This window comes from Brachyhypopomus gauderio, chromosome 16, assembly GCF_052324685.1.
Source record: "Brachyhypopomus gauderio isolate BG-103 chromosome 16, BGAUD_0.2, whole genome shotgun sequence".
Classification (NCBI taxonomy): domain Eukaryota; kingdom Metazoa; phylum Chordata; class Actinopteri; order Gymnotiformes; family Hypopomidae; genus Brachyhypopomus; species Brachyhypopomus gauderio.
The window spans coordinates 22,754,982-22,769,881 of NC_135226.1; the positions used below are offsets into that span (position 1 = coordinate 22,754,982).

The 14,900-nt window shown below is 47.3% G+C and overlaps 1 protein-coding gene across 1 annotated transcript in view; it reads left to right on the plus strand.

The window, feature by feature from the left end:
- nxn (nucleoredoxin) overlaps window positions 1–14,900 on the plus strand; it is a 35,485-nt gene that overhangs the window by 14,740 nt on the left and 5,845 nt on the right. The window contains exons 2-3 of the mRNA XM_076977474.1: window positions 10,716–10,833; window positions 13,292–13,425. Of these exons, the coding sequence (XP_076833589.1) occupies window positions 10,716–10,833; window positions 13,292–13,425 (252 nt within the window). The remainder of the gene's footprint in view (window positions 1–10,715; window positions 10,834–13,291; window positions 13,426–14,900) is intronic.

Sequence of the window (14,900 nt, forward strand, 5' to 3'; positions counted from 1 at the left end):
CTTTACGTGTCTGTCTTACCTTCACGTGTCTGTCTTACCTTTACGTGTCTGTCTTACCTTTACGTGTCTGTCTTACCTTTACGTGTCTGTCTTACCTTTACGTGTCTGTCTTACCTTTACGTGTCTGTCTTACCTTTACGTGTCTGTCTTACCTTCACTTGTCTGTCTTACCTTCACTTGTCTGTCTTACCTTCACGTCTCTGTCCTCTCTGCCGTTCTGGAGAAGACTACACTCGACCGTCTCTGATCTGTTGGCATTGGCAGCTTCAGTGTTTATTCCAGTGTCACATTCTTGGAATCTGTATTGAGGTCTCGTCACCACGCGGCCCAACATGACTGAGTCTTTAACCTCTTAGAAGTCGGGCCGGACAGTGTTGTATAACTTTCACATACACACACTGACAACTCGAATACCTCTCCTGTTTACTTTTGAACTATATACTGTAAACACCAATGCACTCACATGCTCACTCGCTCTCATTCTTAAACACACACACACACACACTCGTGTTCACGTTGGTCAGTCTCCTGGCTGTCTGGTTCGTGTGCTGTACTGTTGTCTGTTGGGTGGTTCAGCCCATTTGAGTGGGAGGGAACACGCGTGCATCTGTTCAAATCACACACACACATTTAGGGTGCAGCAGTGTGTGGTCTTCGTCACTGACCACCCCCCACCCCCCCCCCCCCCCCCCCACTTCCACTGCAGTCCTGGCCCCGCCCTCCTCTTGCTCCACCCCCCTCTGTTACAATATTTAAAGAGCCCCTCCCCCACCCTGTTAGAGCTCAAATCTACAGGCGAGTCGTGAGCATGATTTAAACTCCTCCCCCAGGCTCTGCTGGACCTCCGCTGCTCTTTAGCATAATGCTAACTGTTCTCCACGAGCTCTCCTGCATTATTTAGCTATGTAAGCATTTTGGGGCAGTTTATTACGTCCTGTCATTAAAATGTGATGGAGGCTGTTGTGGTGGTGGAGGTGGTGGTGGAGGTGGAGGTGGTGGGGAAGGAGACCAGTGAGGCAGGGCGGGAGGTGGAGCAGGACCATGGGAGGTGGAGCAGGACCATGGGAGGTGGAGATGTCCTCCAGGAGTTTAGGGCTCCCACTCTCACACCACTGACTCACTGCTCCAGACGGTGGGCTCCACAGACACCACAGGGGTGATGACCTCTGACCCCTGAGGTCAAACATGCTGCTGGGTCACCAGCACGGTGTGCAGCTTGTGATGTCTTTTAGATTACTGTTACTGAGAGTGTGTGTGTGTGTGTGTGTGTGTGTGTGTGTGTGTGTGTGTGTGGGTGGGTCTGAGGGGTGTGTGTGTGTGTGTGTGGGTGGGTCTGAGGGGTGTGTGTGTGTGTGTGTGTGTGTGTGGGTGGGTCTGAGGGGGGTGTGTGTGTGTGTGTGTGTGTGTGTGTGTGTGTGTGTGGGTGGGTGGGTGGGTGGGTCTGAGGGGGGTGTGTGTGTGTGTGTGTGTGTGTGTGTGGGTGGGTCTGAGGGGGGTGTGTGTGTGTGTGTGTGGGTGGGTCTGAGGGGGGTGTGTGTGTGTGTGTGTGTGTGTGTGTGTGTGTGTGTGTGTGTGTGTGTGGGTCTGAGGGGTGTGTGTGTGGGTCTGAGCGGTGTGTGTGTGGGTCTGAGGGGTGTGTGTGTGTGTCTGAGGTGTGTGTGTGGCATTAACAGGCATGTGAGGGAAGAGGCCAGATTATCACTGCTTCTGTCTTAAAAACCATGACCTTCGACCCCTTCCCCAGGTTCCCAGCTTGCATGAGTTGTTAATCTGCAGAAACAGGAAATGACCCTGAATGTGATCCGCCAGTGTCCTTGCAGCATGAACACACACACACACACACACACACACACACACACACACACACACACACACACACACACACACCATTCCCTTCACTCTAAACATAGCCACTGACGCTCATAAATCTCCCAGCGGGGGGTTCTGGTGGCACTAGCCTTCACTCGAAGCACTCCCTCAGGGGCACGGCAGAATAAACCCAGGAAACTGCAGGGAGGGGGTGGGGTGTGTGGGGGGGGGGGGGTGAACTGGCTCTAGAGCAGATCCTCCATGAAATCCTTCATGTGTTCTTAATAAGCAGCTCGAGGTAGATAATCTCTATAATCCCTATAATCCCTGTAATCCCTTCTTGTCTGATAAACCAGCATATTAGGTAGACAGGCCCTGTCTGATGGGGAGTTCGCTCAGTCCTGTGTGAGTGTTAGGGTTAGATAGGTCTGGGTTAGATACGTTAGGGTCTGATAATATCTGATAATTACAAAGAGGTAGTTTTTTTTCTGAAAAGTTTAAAAACATTTGCTATTTGGTCTATGAGGCTTTGTGTTGGGGGCAGGCATGGAAAAAACCACTGCTACATCACTGAAGTACCCCTCACACCATGAGGGTGTGTGTGTGTTACACAGAGAGAGAGACACACAGACGGAGGGAGAGACAGACACACAAAGAGAGAGAAACACAAATGGACAGAGAGAGGACTGAGACACAGAGAGAGGACTGAGACACAGAGAGAGGACTGAGACACAGAGAGAGGACTGAGACACAGAGAGAGGACTGAGACACAGAGAGTGAAACACAGACCGCGCTGGAGGTCTGAGCCAGATGTCGTTTTGTGTCTTGCTGTGCAGCAGTGGTCACTTTAGTGTCAAACACACAACTGTTTTACTGAGAGGAAGAGGAGAAGAGGAAGAGGTTAATAGGCATGAGTCATGTGCCCTAATGAAATGCTCTATAAAAGCCCCCCCCCCCCTCCCCCCTCCCCCCCTCGATCCTTTTCATACCTAATCGAGCTGTTGTGCGACACGGACTTAATGCACCTACACATAATGGGATGACGGGGGGCCGTGCGTGTGTGTGCGTGTGTGTGCGTGTGTGTGCGTGTGCGAGCGTAAGTACTGTGTTGCCTGTGGCCTGGACTTTTAAAGGCGTCTGTCCAACATGACCTGTTTGCTGTAGCTGTAGACAGTCTTGGACAGTCTTCATTTAAGGTAACAGAGAACCTCTTCATCCTGGCCCTGTTGTTTCAGAGGTCTGTACTAGGGGTGGGAATCGTTTACTATCTCACAATTCGATTCTATTCTGATTTTGGGGGCCACGATTCGATTCAAAATCGATTTTCGATTCAAAGCGATTTTCGATTAAAAAACGATTTGATTTATAACCCTAACCCTTCAGTCTATAAAATCTGCATTATCTACTACAGTCTGCTTTACAAGACTGAATGACAAATACAGAAAATTAAGTGTCTTTCAATCAATCAAATCAATCAAATTTTATTTATATAGCGCTTTTTACAACAGTTGTTGTCACAAAGCAGCTTTACAAGTGCCGAGTCCTAGCCCCCAGTGAGCAAGCCAAGGGCGACAGTGGCAAGGAAAAACTGCCTAGTTTTTTGCATGAGGAAGAAACCTTGAGAGGAACCAAGACTCAGGGGGGGAACCCATCCTCCTCTGGCCAACACCGGTCACCATGACAACAACAACAATTTAGACAGAAGGAAATATAGAAAAGGAAAAATATGTAATAATGTCCATCTTGGTGTAGGCATTCGGTTAGGCAGGAGGTGGCCGGCCCAGGACAGATCGCTTGTCTCTCCTCATCTCATTATTCCTCAAGCAGGCGGGCAGCCATATGGAAAAAATAAAACAGGGAAAATTAGCGCTGTACGGGGACATATACAGGACAGATGAAATTAAACACATTTCTGGAGTGTGGCAGCAACTCTGGCATTAAGTTAAACTATTACAGCCTAGCTAAAAAGGCAGAACCAGAAGGTAACATAGGCTTGGGGGCATTCTGAGACAATGGCATCCGTCCACTGCACTGTCAACAAACTTGAGTGACCACGAGCAGTGACAGGATGACAGCACCAGCGCCCCAGTCTACCATAAAACCCTTCGTCTATGAACCCCTGGATCTGTACCTTTATCTAAGGGGGATATTAATTATCAAACGCTAAACCAAATAAGTGGATTTTCACATTTAATTGACAAAAATAAAGTGCTTTGGTAAAATAAAATGCTTTTTGTTGTTACCCAAATTCTTGAGCTTTATTTTGCAAGCTGTCAGGGCTCGGATGCAGTTCCCCCAGCCGTTGCTAGGAGCACCAGAGTCAGTCCCAGACTAAACCGGCGTAATCAGCAGTGATTCATGATTCACTGCTGAATGGTGTCTCGCTTTCTCTTATTCAAGTATCTATCTCCTGCGTCGCTTCCTGACCCATCTCAAGTTTTCCCAATCCTGTATTTCTTCCTATCCGTTTTGCCTTTATTTTTGGGAAGGGTTTTATTTTGCTGCGGCGTTTTGTGTCAGTTACTTCTGCTGGTGTCTTTGGTTTTGGTTTTGGTTTCGCGTTGCATTTATCCGCGCTGTTTTTTAGTTACTGTTGTTATTTTGCTTCTTTCTCCCGTCTCTCTACGGTTGAGTTTTATTTTCCACGCGTTGTATTTTCCGCGTTATTTTTTCGTTTCTATTTACTCCGTGCCCTCACGGTTTTGCTTTCTATTCTCTTGCGCGTTGAGTCTTCCATGTTGTTTTGTTTGTTCGTTCTGGGTCGCTGTGCGTGATTCCTTCTCGCTAATACATTTGAGAAGTGTCAAACGTCTTGCTTTTGCGAGCCGGCACTTGGGTCCACCCTTCTCTATATTATTTCACTCGGGTCCACCCTTCTCTATATTATTTCACTTGGGTCCATCCTTCTCTATATTATTTCACTTGGGTCCATCCTTCTCTATATTATTTCACTTGGGTCCACCCTTCTCTATATTATTTCACTCGGGTCCATCCTTCTCTATATTATTTCACTCGGGTCCACCCTTCTCTATATTATTTCACTTGGGTCCATCCTTCTCTATATTATTTCACTCGGGTCCATCCTTCTCTATATTATTTCACTCGGGTCCACCCTTCTCTATATTATTTCACTCGGGTCCATCCTTCTCTATATTATTTCACTCGGGTCCACCCTTCTCTATATTATTTCACTCGGGTCCATCCTTCTCTATATTATTTCACTCGTGTCCACCCTTCTCTATATTATTTCATGCGGTGTGTACGTTCCCGTGCTCACCGCGTTACACAAGCCTTGCACACGAGCTACATTGTATCAAGTTCAGTCTTCCCTGGCTTTCGGTAAAAACCAAAATGAACCCATATTTTTGTCTTAAATGAAGATGAATATCTCTTTCCTCCATTTGTTTTGAAACTTTTCCGCACATGCGTGTGTCCCAGAACCTGCTGCGTAAAGTCTCACGTAATTTTGTAATTACATAAGAATCTATTTTGGGACATTTTAAATCGATTCTGAATCTGAGTAAATGAGAATCGATTTTTGATATGTGAATCGATTTTTTGGCACACCTCTAGTCTGTACGCAAGTTAGGTGAGGATCATCATACGTTCATTATCAGATATTTATATATGTAGGGTGATCACTCATTGGCTGAGGGGGTGTTTGATTATCACTCATTGGCTGATGGGGTGTTTGATTATCACTCATTGGCTGAGGGGGTGTTTGATTATCACTCATTGGCTGTCTGCTAGTATGAGCCACTAGATGTAGTATTGCTGATCTCCAAACGCTCCCCCAGCCCTGAAGGGCGTATCCAGGGTGGTGCAGGGGTCACTCAGAGGTCGGAAGGAAGCCGCTCCATTACTGCGGGGGTGTGTGCATCCTCCCCCCGACGGCTGGGCGGAGCCCCTGTCTGAGAGCCACTGTGTGCTGGGGGGACACTGGCTGACTCCAGCGTGTAGACAGACCCAGGACAGCAGCTGCTACACTGTTGGGGGGGTGGGGGTGGGGTCTGTGACACCTGTTCAGCTTGTTCTTGCCAACCCAGCTCAGGATTGACAGACACCCCCATGTGTTTTATGGAGGATGGAGAACACCACCTCACTCTTCTGGGTGGAGAAGGTGCTGTTGGTGGTGCTGGTGGAGAACTGGTGGGAGGAGTCACTTGCCTACTGCCACTGTGTCATGTGACTGACTGTCAAGTGCATATGTTGTCTGTGCTCAATGCAGTGTGAGCCCCTAGAAGACGTGTGTGGGGGGGGGGGGGTGAATTCAGGGCAAGGGGGAAGGAATGCACCTCCTGCTTCAGCGACCTTTGACCCTGCACCTCTGAGGTCTGGGGCGGGGCTGGATTTGGCGGACACAATAGTTCCCTGTGCTACCAGCTGTCTGTCCCTTACACACACACTCACTCACACACACACCTACACACACACACACACACCCTCACACTCGGAGGTCAGGATTAAAGTGCCTTTCAGGAAGCTGCTTTTGTGTGACTAACGATGGAACAACACCCTCTGTGACTCTTCCCCTCTCTCTCTATCTCTGCCCCCCCCCTCTCTCTCTCTCTCTCTCCCTCTCCCCCTGTCATTCCTCCTCTCCTTTTCTTTGTGTGTTCTTTTCTTTTTTCCTCTTTTTCCACTCCTCTGTTAAGCCCTTTGACGTTCAGGCATCTGTTTTCTTCACCAAAGCTTTAATTTATCGCTGAATTATTAACTGAGATCCCTCAAGATCCCACATTGTGCTCGGGCCTTTGTGACATGGCCTGTGTGTGTGTGTGTGTGTGTGTGTGTGTGTCTGTGTGTGTGTGTGTGTGTGTGTGTGTGTGTGTGTGTGTGTGTGTGTGTGTGTGTGTGTGAGAGAAGGTGTGTGGCGGGGGGCAGTTTCTATGGCAACCAACCCCCTCTATCCAAAAGCAATTTAGCCTTCGGATCATTGTGCAGGCAGTCTGGCCAGTGAACAGTTCAGGTAATAAATGTGGCGTGTTATTGCTGTATCACGTGTGAGGGGCCGCAGGCGTGTACAGACAGACACCACTCTCCCTCCTCATAGAGGAGGGCGGGGCTATGGCGGGGAGGGCGGGGCTGTGGTGGGGAGGGCGGGGCAGTCCCAGACAGCAGGCACATGTTGAACGTCTGGAGAAATCTTACACCTGAAATCATCTGACTGATGCCCAGAGGAGCTGGAGGTTCTGTGAGAGGGACACAGGAGGTGTGGTCTGCTGTGGGGGAGGGCGTGGCCTAGGCAGGTGTGGTATAGGTGGGCGTGGCCTAGGCGTATGGTTGGTTTTCTGTCTTGTGTTCTGGAAGTGCTCCAGCACCACCCTTCCCAGGCTCCGCCCACCCTCCACCCATCTTCCGCTCCAACTGCTTGCAGGCCTGGTGCATAAAACGAGCCAATAACAGGTTCTAGAGTGCGACCTAATTTCTCAATGGTGCGACTAAAAATAATCTGAGCTCGCACCGGTGCGACTAGCTGTTCGACGGGAAAAAGTCTCTGTGGTCCCTGTGGTCCAACAACAGACCAGTGTTAATTTCGTTGATGAATAAATTTTGTCATAGCTTTCGTCAACGAACCTTTTTTCATGACGAAAACGAGAGGATACCTAAATAAAAACTATACGAAGGGATAAAAACGATGACAAAATTAATGGACAATTTTGTCAACGAATAAAAACGAGATGAAAAAGTTGGCCAGCGACGACATTCAATCAGACCTGATTTAGTTTAGTGAAAGGTAGGGATAAGTTAAGAAGAGATCTAACCGTAACTACTTTAGTGTACACGGAGAGGCGGGACAAACCGGGTAACCGTCCAATCAGAACTAACGTCTTCACATCGCACAGAACCCGGGAAGACCAAACCAGCCTGTGAACTGTGGTCACTCATGAAATTAAACTCGAAGTTAACTCGACAATGTCAGCAGGGAGAAAGATGAGTGGCGATATATGGACACATTCCTCCTTTGACATTGAGAAAGACAATCATGTTTGTAACATGTAAACCATGTGGGACGATGATGTCGGGAAAAATACGACAAATGAAACGACATCTGCGGGCTACGGCATTGTTGTTTTTATGGCACCCAGTTTTATATAGAATGTAATTCTATATTGTTCATAACAAACTCCATATGTTTTCAGGTAGAGCGGGTCTACTGGTCATCAATGTTTTGTTATTGTTATGCTCAATAACTACAAGTTCAGGTCAATAAAGTTGTTTGGAAATTTGTTTTGTATATATTACACATACAAACAATAATATTCTGTAACTGGTCAAAATTTGCTATCAAAATGAACACTGCTCCCCTCTGCACACAGTTCAGATGAGACAGAGATGATAATCAAGTTTAACATTGCCTACAATATCTGTCTCGCGTCATACACCCATGATCTCACATCTGTCTCGCGTCATACACTCATGATCTCACGACTGTCTCGCGTCTGTGATGGTTTAGGGCCATGACACTGGACCCGCTTCACTGTCTCAAATGAAGTGGCTTCCTTGATTGCAGAGCAGGCTGTTCACAAGAGGATTAAAGCGTGTGCATCAGTGTGTGTGCATCAGTGTGTGTGCAGCCAGCCGCCGTCCCAGACGCTGGTGTCGTGTGTGCTGTGGTTCCAGCAGTCTGAGATGAAGAGGAGTTAGAGCACCGCAAAGCTCTGGTCTCGCACTGCACAACGTCCCTGCCAGTGTCTGCCACTATCAGCTAATGGCTTTATTGTGTGATGAGCAAGAAAGAAGAGGAGAGAGAGAGAGAGAGATAGACAGACAGACAGACAGGGAGCGAAAGTGAGAGGAAGACTCAGAACGGGGGGAGGGTGGTTGGAGAGAGAGAGAGGGAGGAGAGAGAGGGAGATGAAGGGAGGGAGGTCTGCTGGATGAACTGCGTGGTGCTGGGGCAGGGGGTGGGGCAGGGGGTGTGGGGCGTGTTTAAAGGGAGAAGTGTTTGCGTAAGCTGTTGAGTGTAATGCTAGGAGGTGGAGTTAGCTGATGTTCTGTCTTGGAGAGAGAGAGGGAGCAGCAGAGATGATGGATAGACAAAGAGAGATTGAGATTGAGATTCCAGACTACAGTCTCCAGGGCGTCTGAGCTCCAGGAACAGCAGGGAGCCCTGTGGTCCTCACACCCTCACTAGACCCCTCCCCCTTCACCTGGCTCCTCCCCACATCCTGCCCTGGGTGTCTCGAGCATGGCCACCTTAGCCATGGGTTTTACACATTCAGGTTGGCCATGAGCTGGAATTCCTCTAAACAATAGTCCTGTTGTGCTTTCCCTGGGGTCCTGTGGGTGGGAGGTTTGGAGCTGGTACCTTCTCTCCTGTGCTTAAGTCTTCATTTCTGCAACCACAACCATGTGTGATTCAGTGGAGACGTAACACTAAGTGAGTATGTGCATGCGTGGTTTGGTAATAGATGTTTTTTGATGGGTGGATGAATAACACCCTAGTGATTTTAGCAGAGAAATCAGATGTTTTTTGTTCTTATGGTCTCAACACTTTGACCTGCAGTCTGTACTGTAAGTCTTTAGCCTGTTCTTTTGGACTTTCCAACACCAGACTGCTGAAACCTTCACCAAAGTGATTTAAAAATGGCCCCTGAAAGGTGGAAAATGTGGGTTTGTTGTGTTCTCTTCAAAGCTGTGGTCACCCCCTACATGTGACCTAACCTCTCACGTGACCTCTCACCTGAACACAAAGACCAAGCAAACCAAAAAAATGAACAAACACAATACAGCTTGTCGACATGTACATGGTTCTGAATGGGTTTGTGCTGAATCCGACCCTGATGGATGTGGCTGAGGTATTGGGTGTGATCATCTACTGCAGGCGCTCCAATCCTGCACAGGGGTTACGATACTGAACAAGCCCAGACACTTAACACACTGAAGTGCTTCTGAACGCCGGCCAGAGGCAGCGCAGCGGACACAAGTCAGGAACGCAGTAAATTAATGTGGGGGGGAGACCGAGAGAGGGGGAGGGAGAGAGAGGCAGGCAGACAGAGGGAGAGAGAGAGAGTGTGTGTCACAGAGGGAGACCACAATCTGAGCACTGAGACTTTTCTTCTTGCCTTCACTCTGTCTTTCTCTTATTTCACCGTCTCTCCTGTTCTGTTCATTTTGTGTGTGTGTGTGTGTGTGTGTGTGTGTGTGTGTGTGTGTGTGTGTGTGTGTGTGGTGTAGAGTTGTGTGAGATCTCTCTCAGCATTACTGAACCATTAGCTCCGTCATGCCACAACTATTGCTGGCCTGCAGAGTCTGAGAGCTGCGTGCAGCACGTGGCCTACTGGGAATACTGGGCCCACGGCAGAAAGCCCAGGGAAGAAGCAGAGTATCGTTACTCTGGCAATGAATAAATGAAATCATTTAGGAGGACAGTACAGTGGGGGCAGGACAGTGAAACGTCTCCATCCCTGGGGGGTGGGGGGGGGGGGGGGGGTTCCATCCACAAACTAGTGCAGGGCAGGTTATATATAGAATTACCACAGTTGTGTCATTGGTAGGTTATATGATACACTGACACAAAATCCCCCGCACCACAGCTGGGCCCCTGTGTGAAGAGCTGCGTCTCCTCGCTGGGACGCTGGGGTGGACAGGAGCTAGTGGACCTGGGTGGACGTGAGCTAGTGGACCTGGGTGGACATGAGCTAGTGGACCTGGGTGGACATGAGCTAGTGGACCTGGGTGGACATGAGCTGGTGGACATGAGCTAGTGGACCTGGGTGGACGTGAGCTAGTGGACCTGGGTGGACAGGAGGGAGCAGCTCACACATCACGGCTGTTCAACATCATAACCTGCTCTTCTTCAGGGCATGTTGTAGACCCCCCAAATCTTAGTCTCATCTCTCTCTCTCTCTCTCTCTCTCTCTCTCTCATCTCTCTCTCTCTCTCTCTCTCTTCTATGCCAGATGAAACTATGGAACAAATACAAGGTGACCACGATTCCTTCACTGGTGTTTGTGGACGCTGCGACAGGGAAGGTGGTGTGTAGGAACGGCCTGCTGGTGGTGAGAGACGACCCTAAAGGTAAGAACACCACCCACAATATATAACACCACCCACAATATATAACACCACCCACAATATATAACACCACCCCACAATATATAACACCACCCCACAATATATAACACCACCCCACAATATATAACACCACCCACAATATATAACACCACCCCACAATATATAACACCACCCCACAATATATAACACCACCCCACAACACGCTCCACCCCACAATATACAGTTGTGATCAAATTTATTCAACCCCCACTGAAATAAAGTGTTTTGGCCAGTTTGACATTGATTTTGATCATTTCAGTCATCTTATTTACAATTATATCAAAGAGGCACTTATAAATTAGACAAACATAACATAATATTTATGATGGAATAACCACAAATGTCTTTACTGTGCTCACATCATTATCAGTTTTATTCAACCCCCTAGTGACATTATTTTTTAGTATTTAGTACAACATCCTTTTCCAGTTATGACAGCTTTCAAGCGTGAAGCATAGCTTGACACAAGTGTCTTGCAGCGACCTATGGGTATCTTAGCCCATTCTTCATGGGCAAAAGCCTCCAGTTCAGTCACATTCTTAGGCTTGCGCACTGCAACTGCCTTCTTTAGGTCCCACCAGAGGTTCTCAATTGGATTTAAGTCTGGTGATTGCGATGGCCACTCTAGAATGTTCCAGCCTTTCATGTTCAACCATGCTCTAGTGGACTTGGATGTGTGCTTCGGATCATTGTCCTGTTGGAAGGTCCAACGTCTCCCAAGCCGCAGGTTTGTGACTGACTCCATCACATTTTCCTCCAAGATCTCCTGGTACTGAAGGGAATTCATGGTACCCTGCACACGTTGAAGCTTTCCTGTACCATTAGAAGCAAAACAGCCCCAAAGCATAATTGACCCCCCGCCATGCTTCACAGTAGGCAAGGTGTTCTTTTGTTCATAAGCCTGGTTCTTCCTTCTCCAAACATAGCGCTGGTCCATTGTCCCAAACAGTTCTAATTTAGTTTCATCTGACCACAGTACACTGTCCCAAAACCTTTGTGGCTTGTCCACATGACTTTTGGCATACTGCAGTCGACTTTTCTTGTTCTTTGGAGTCAGCAAGGGGGTGCATCTGGGCGTTCTGGCATGGAGGTCTTCGTTATGCAGTGCGCGCCTTATTGTCTGAGCTGAAACTTCAGTGCCCACATCTGACAGGTCTTTTTTCAGTTCCTTAGCAGTCACGCGGGGATTTTTCTCCACATTACGCTTCAGGTAGCGCACAGCAGTCGCGGTCAGGATCTTCTTTCTGCCACGACCAGGTAACGTTTCCACTGTGCCCTTTAACTTGAACTTGCGAATGATACTTCCGATAGTGTCTCTTGGAATATTTAACAACTTCGCAATCTTTTTATATCCATTGCCATTCTTGTGAAGAGCAATAACCTCTTCTCTTGTCTTCTGGGACCATTCTCTTGCCTTCACCATGCTTGGAAACACACCAGTAGATGTCTAGAAGGAGCTGAGTATCACAGTCCTTTTAAATCTGCCTAATTGGTGCTTATCATGCTTGATTGCTGCTCGTTGACATCCACAGATGTTTTCAATACCTGATGGAAAACACTGGAATGAACCTCTGTTCTTAGGAGTGGTAGTCGTAAAGGGGTTGAATAATTGTGTCAATGAAGAAATCACAAAAAGGCCATTTAATACTTTATGACAAAAAAAATTGATGCTATCTTAGTTGCATTTAGTTCTTTAACAAGTCCTTGTAAGATTTCATTATGAACACAATTACAAATGTGCACTGAATTCCATAAAACCCTTCGCAGCATTGGGGGTTGAATAAATTTGATCACAACTGTATAACACCACCCCACAATATATAACACCACCCCACAATATATAACACCACCCCACAATATATAACACCACCCACAATATAAGTGCTGAGAGGTTTTCCCATGAGCACACCGACACACAGCTGAGAATTCCCCCAGTAACTTATTAAACACACTTCAGTGTACAGGCAATGGTGTGCGGGGTGTGTGTGTGTGCGTGCGTGCGCGCGTGTGTGTGTGTGCGTGTCTTACCTACAATGTTCATCAGTGTTTATTTCCTGCCCACAGACCCACTGCTATGCGGATATTTGGTTGGTACACCACTGTACTAATAGGATAGACAGGGTGCAGGGTTGGTTGTCTGATCTGTAGGGGATCATGTATTATTTGTACAAAAGGAGAATTAAAAAAATTGTTGTTTAATATTGGGATTCCAGCCAACAGATTAAGTGTTCTGTTTAATTATGTAATTACACTCAATATGATTATATTAATACTACAATTTTATGGAAAATGCTAGTTAATGAACCGAGGTGGTTAGTTTTCCTTTGTAACATGCAACCTAGTGTGTGTGTGTGTGTGTGTGTGTGTGTGTGTGTGTGTGTGTGTGTGTGTGTGTGTGTGTGTGTGTGTGTGTGTTTGGCAGGTATGGAGTTCCCGTGGGGCCCAAAGCCCTTTGCAGAGGTTGTGGAAGGAGCCCTGCTCAGAAACAACAGACAGACCACAGAGAGCTCCGCCCTGGAGGGGTCGTACGTGGGGGTGTACTTCTCCGCACACTGGGTGAGTGTGTGTGTGAGTGTGTATTCTGACAGTGCCAGATCTTCCATGGTAACTGTAGGTCACACTACTAGACGTTCTGTCCAGAGGAGGTGTGTGTGAACGCTGGATCAGTCTCACTCCACACTGCCAACTCTGACGGATGCTGCTAACACAGTGATTTATCTCCACAGTAATGCAGCTCTGACCAAATAAAAGTTGAGGAAATATTATGTCACTAAAATTCTCCTGCAGGACTTCACATCCTTGCACATTGCAGTCTGTTCTTAATCTTGAGGTAATGTGATTCCAGCCTGGTGGTGATTTTAATACTGTTGAAGACTAATGGGTAAACCCTAATGGTTTAGTCCTGTTACAGGCAGAGTCTGTCGTTCATTAGTGCAACTGGTCAGTACTGCAGAATGAGGTCATGGAGAGGTCGCGGAAAACACGAAACACTTTGAGGTTCCGCCTCTCTGTTACCACATCATCTCATTTTGTGTCTTGCTGGTGCATAAATACATGGCATGCAGCCTCATTTGCATATGGCATGCAGCCTCATTTGCATATGGCATGCAGCCTCATTTGCATATGTCCCAGCATGCTTTGTCAAACAAAAGAGATAAATGTAGTAGCGTAGCATGATGAGTGTGTACGTCATGTAGTGTGTGCACGAGTGTGTGTACGTCATGTAGCGTGTGCACGGGTGTGTGTACATGGTTATACGGCTATGTCACCGAAAATTGTGTTCAGTTATGTGGCATTTTGTTAATGTAGCCTCATTATTAGGTGATGAGTAGATTTATAGATTGAGTACCTTTGTGTCTATTATGGGTTCACACCTGGAATCCTGTCAAGCTGCTTTGAGAAAAGGCTAAAAGCTCTATAGAAATTATATATAATATAATAATATAGAAATAATATCAACTGAATAGAATTAAAAAATAAAAAATGTGTTTGGTTTACGCATTCATGGGATAGAACCTTCAGAAATTTAATTTTTATTGTGTCACTGGCGCCATCAACCAACAGTCGGTCAGTCAGAGGTTGATTCTGCTCACTGGAGGGTGTGACCAAAAGACATGACAACGTCTCACCATCTCACTCGCCTAAAGATGTGCTGTGTTTTACTGTCCCCACTTGTACGAGCCGTTCGTTGTTGTGCTAACTGTGTCGTTGTTTCAGCATCATGGCAGCTTGGCCACAGTGCTGGTCCTCACAGCTGCAGGCTGTCACGGTCACATTACACGTGTTGTACACGTAAACACACACTTGTGACTGATGACCACTATTGGGTGAAAAACAGTTTGTTTGGAATTTCCAGTTGGACTGAGATAATTTAGTTTCTCCAGATGCAGGAAGCGTGTGTGTGTGTGTGTGTGTGTGTGTGTGTGTGTGTGTGTGTGTGTGTGTGTGTGTGTGTGTGTGTGTGTGTGTGTGTGTGTGTGTGTGTGTGTGTGTGTGTGTGTGTGCTGATGCTGACAGCTCATATACTGACT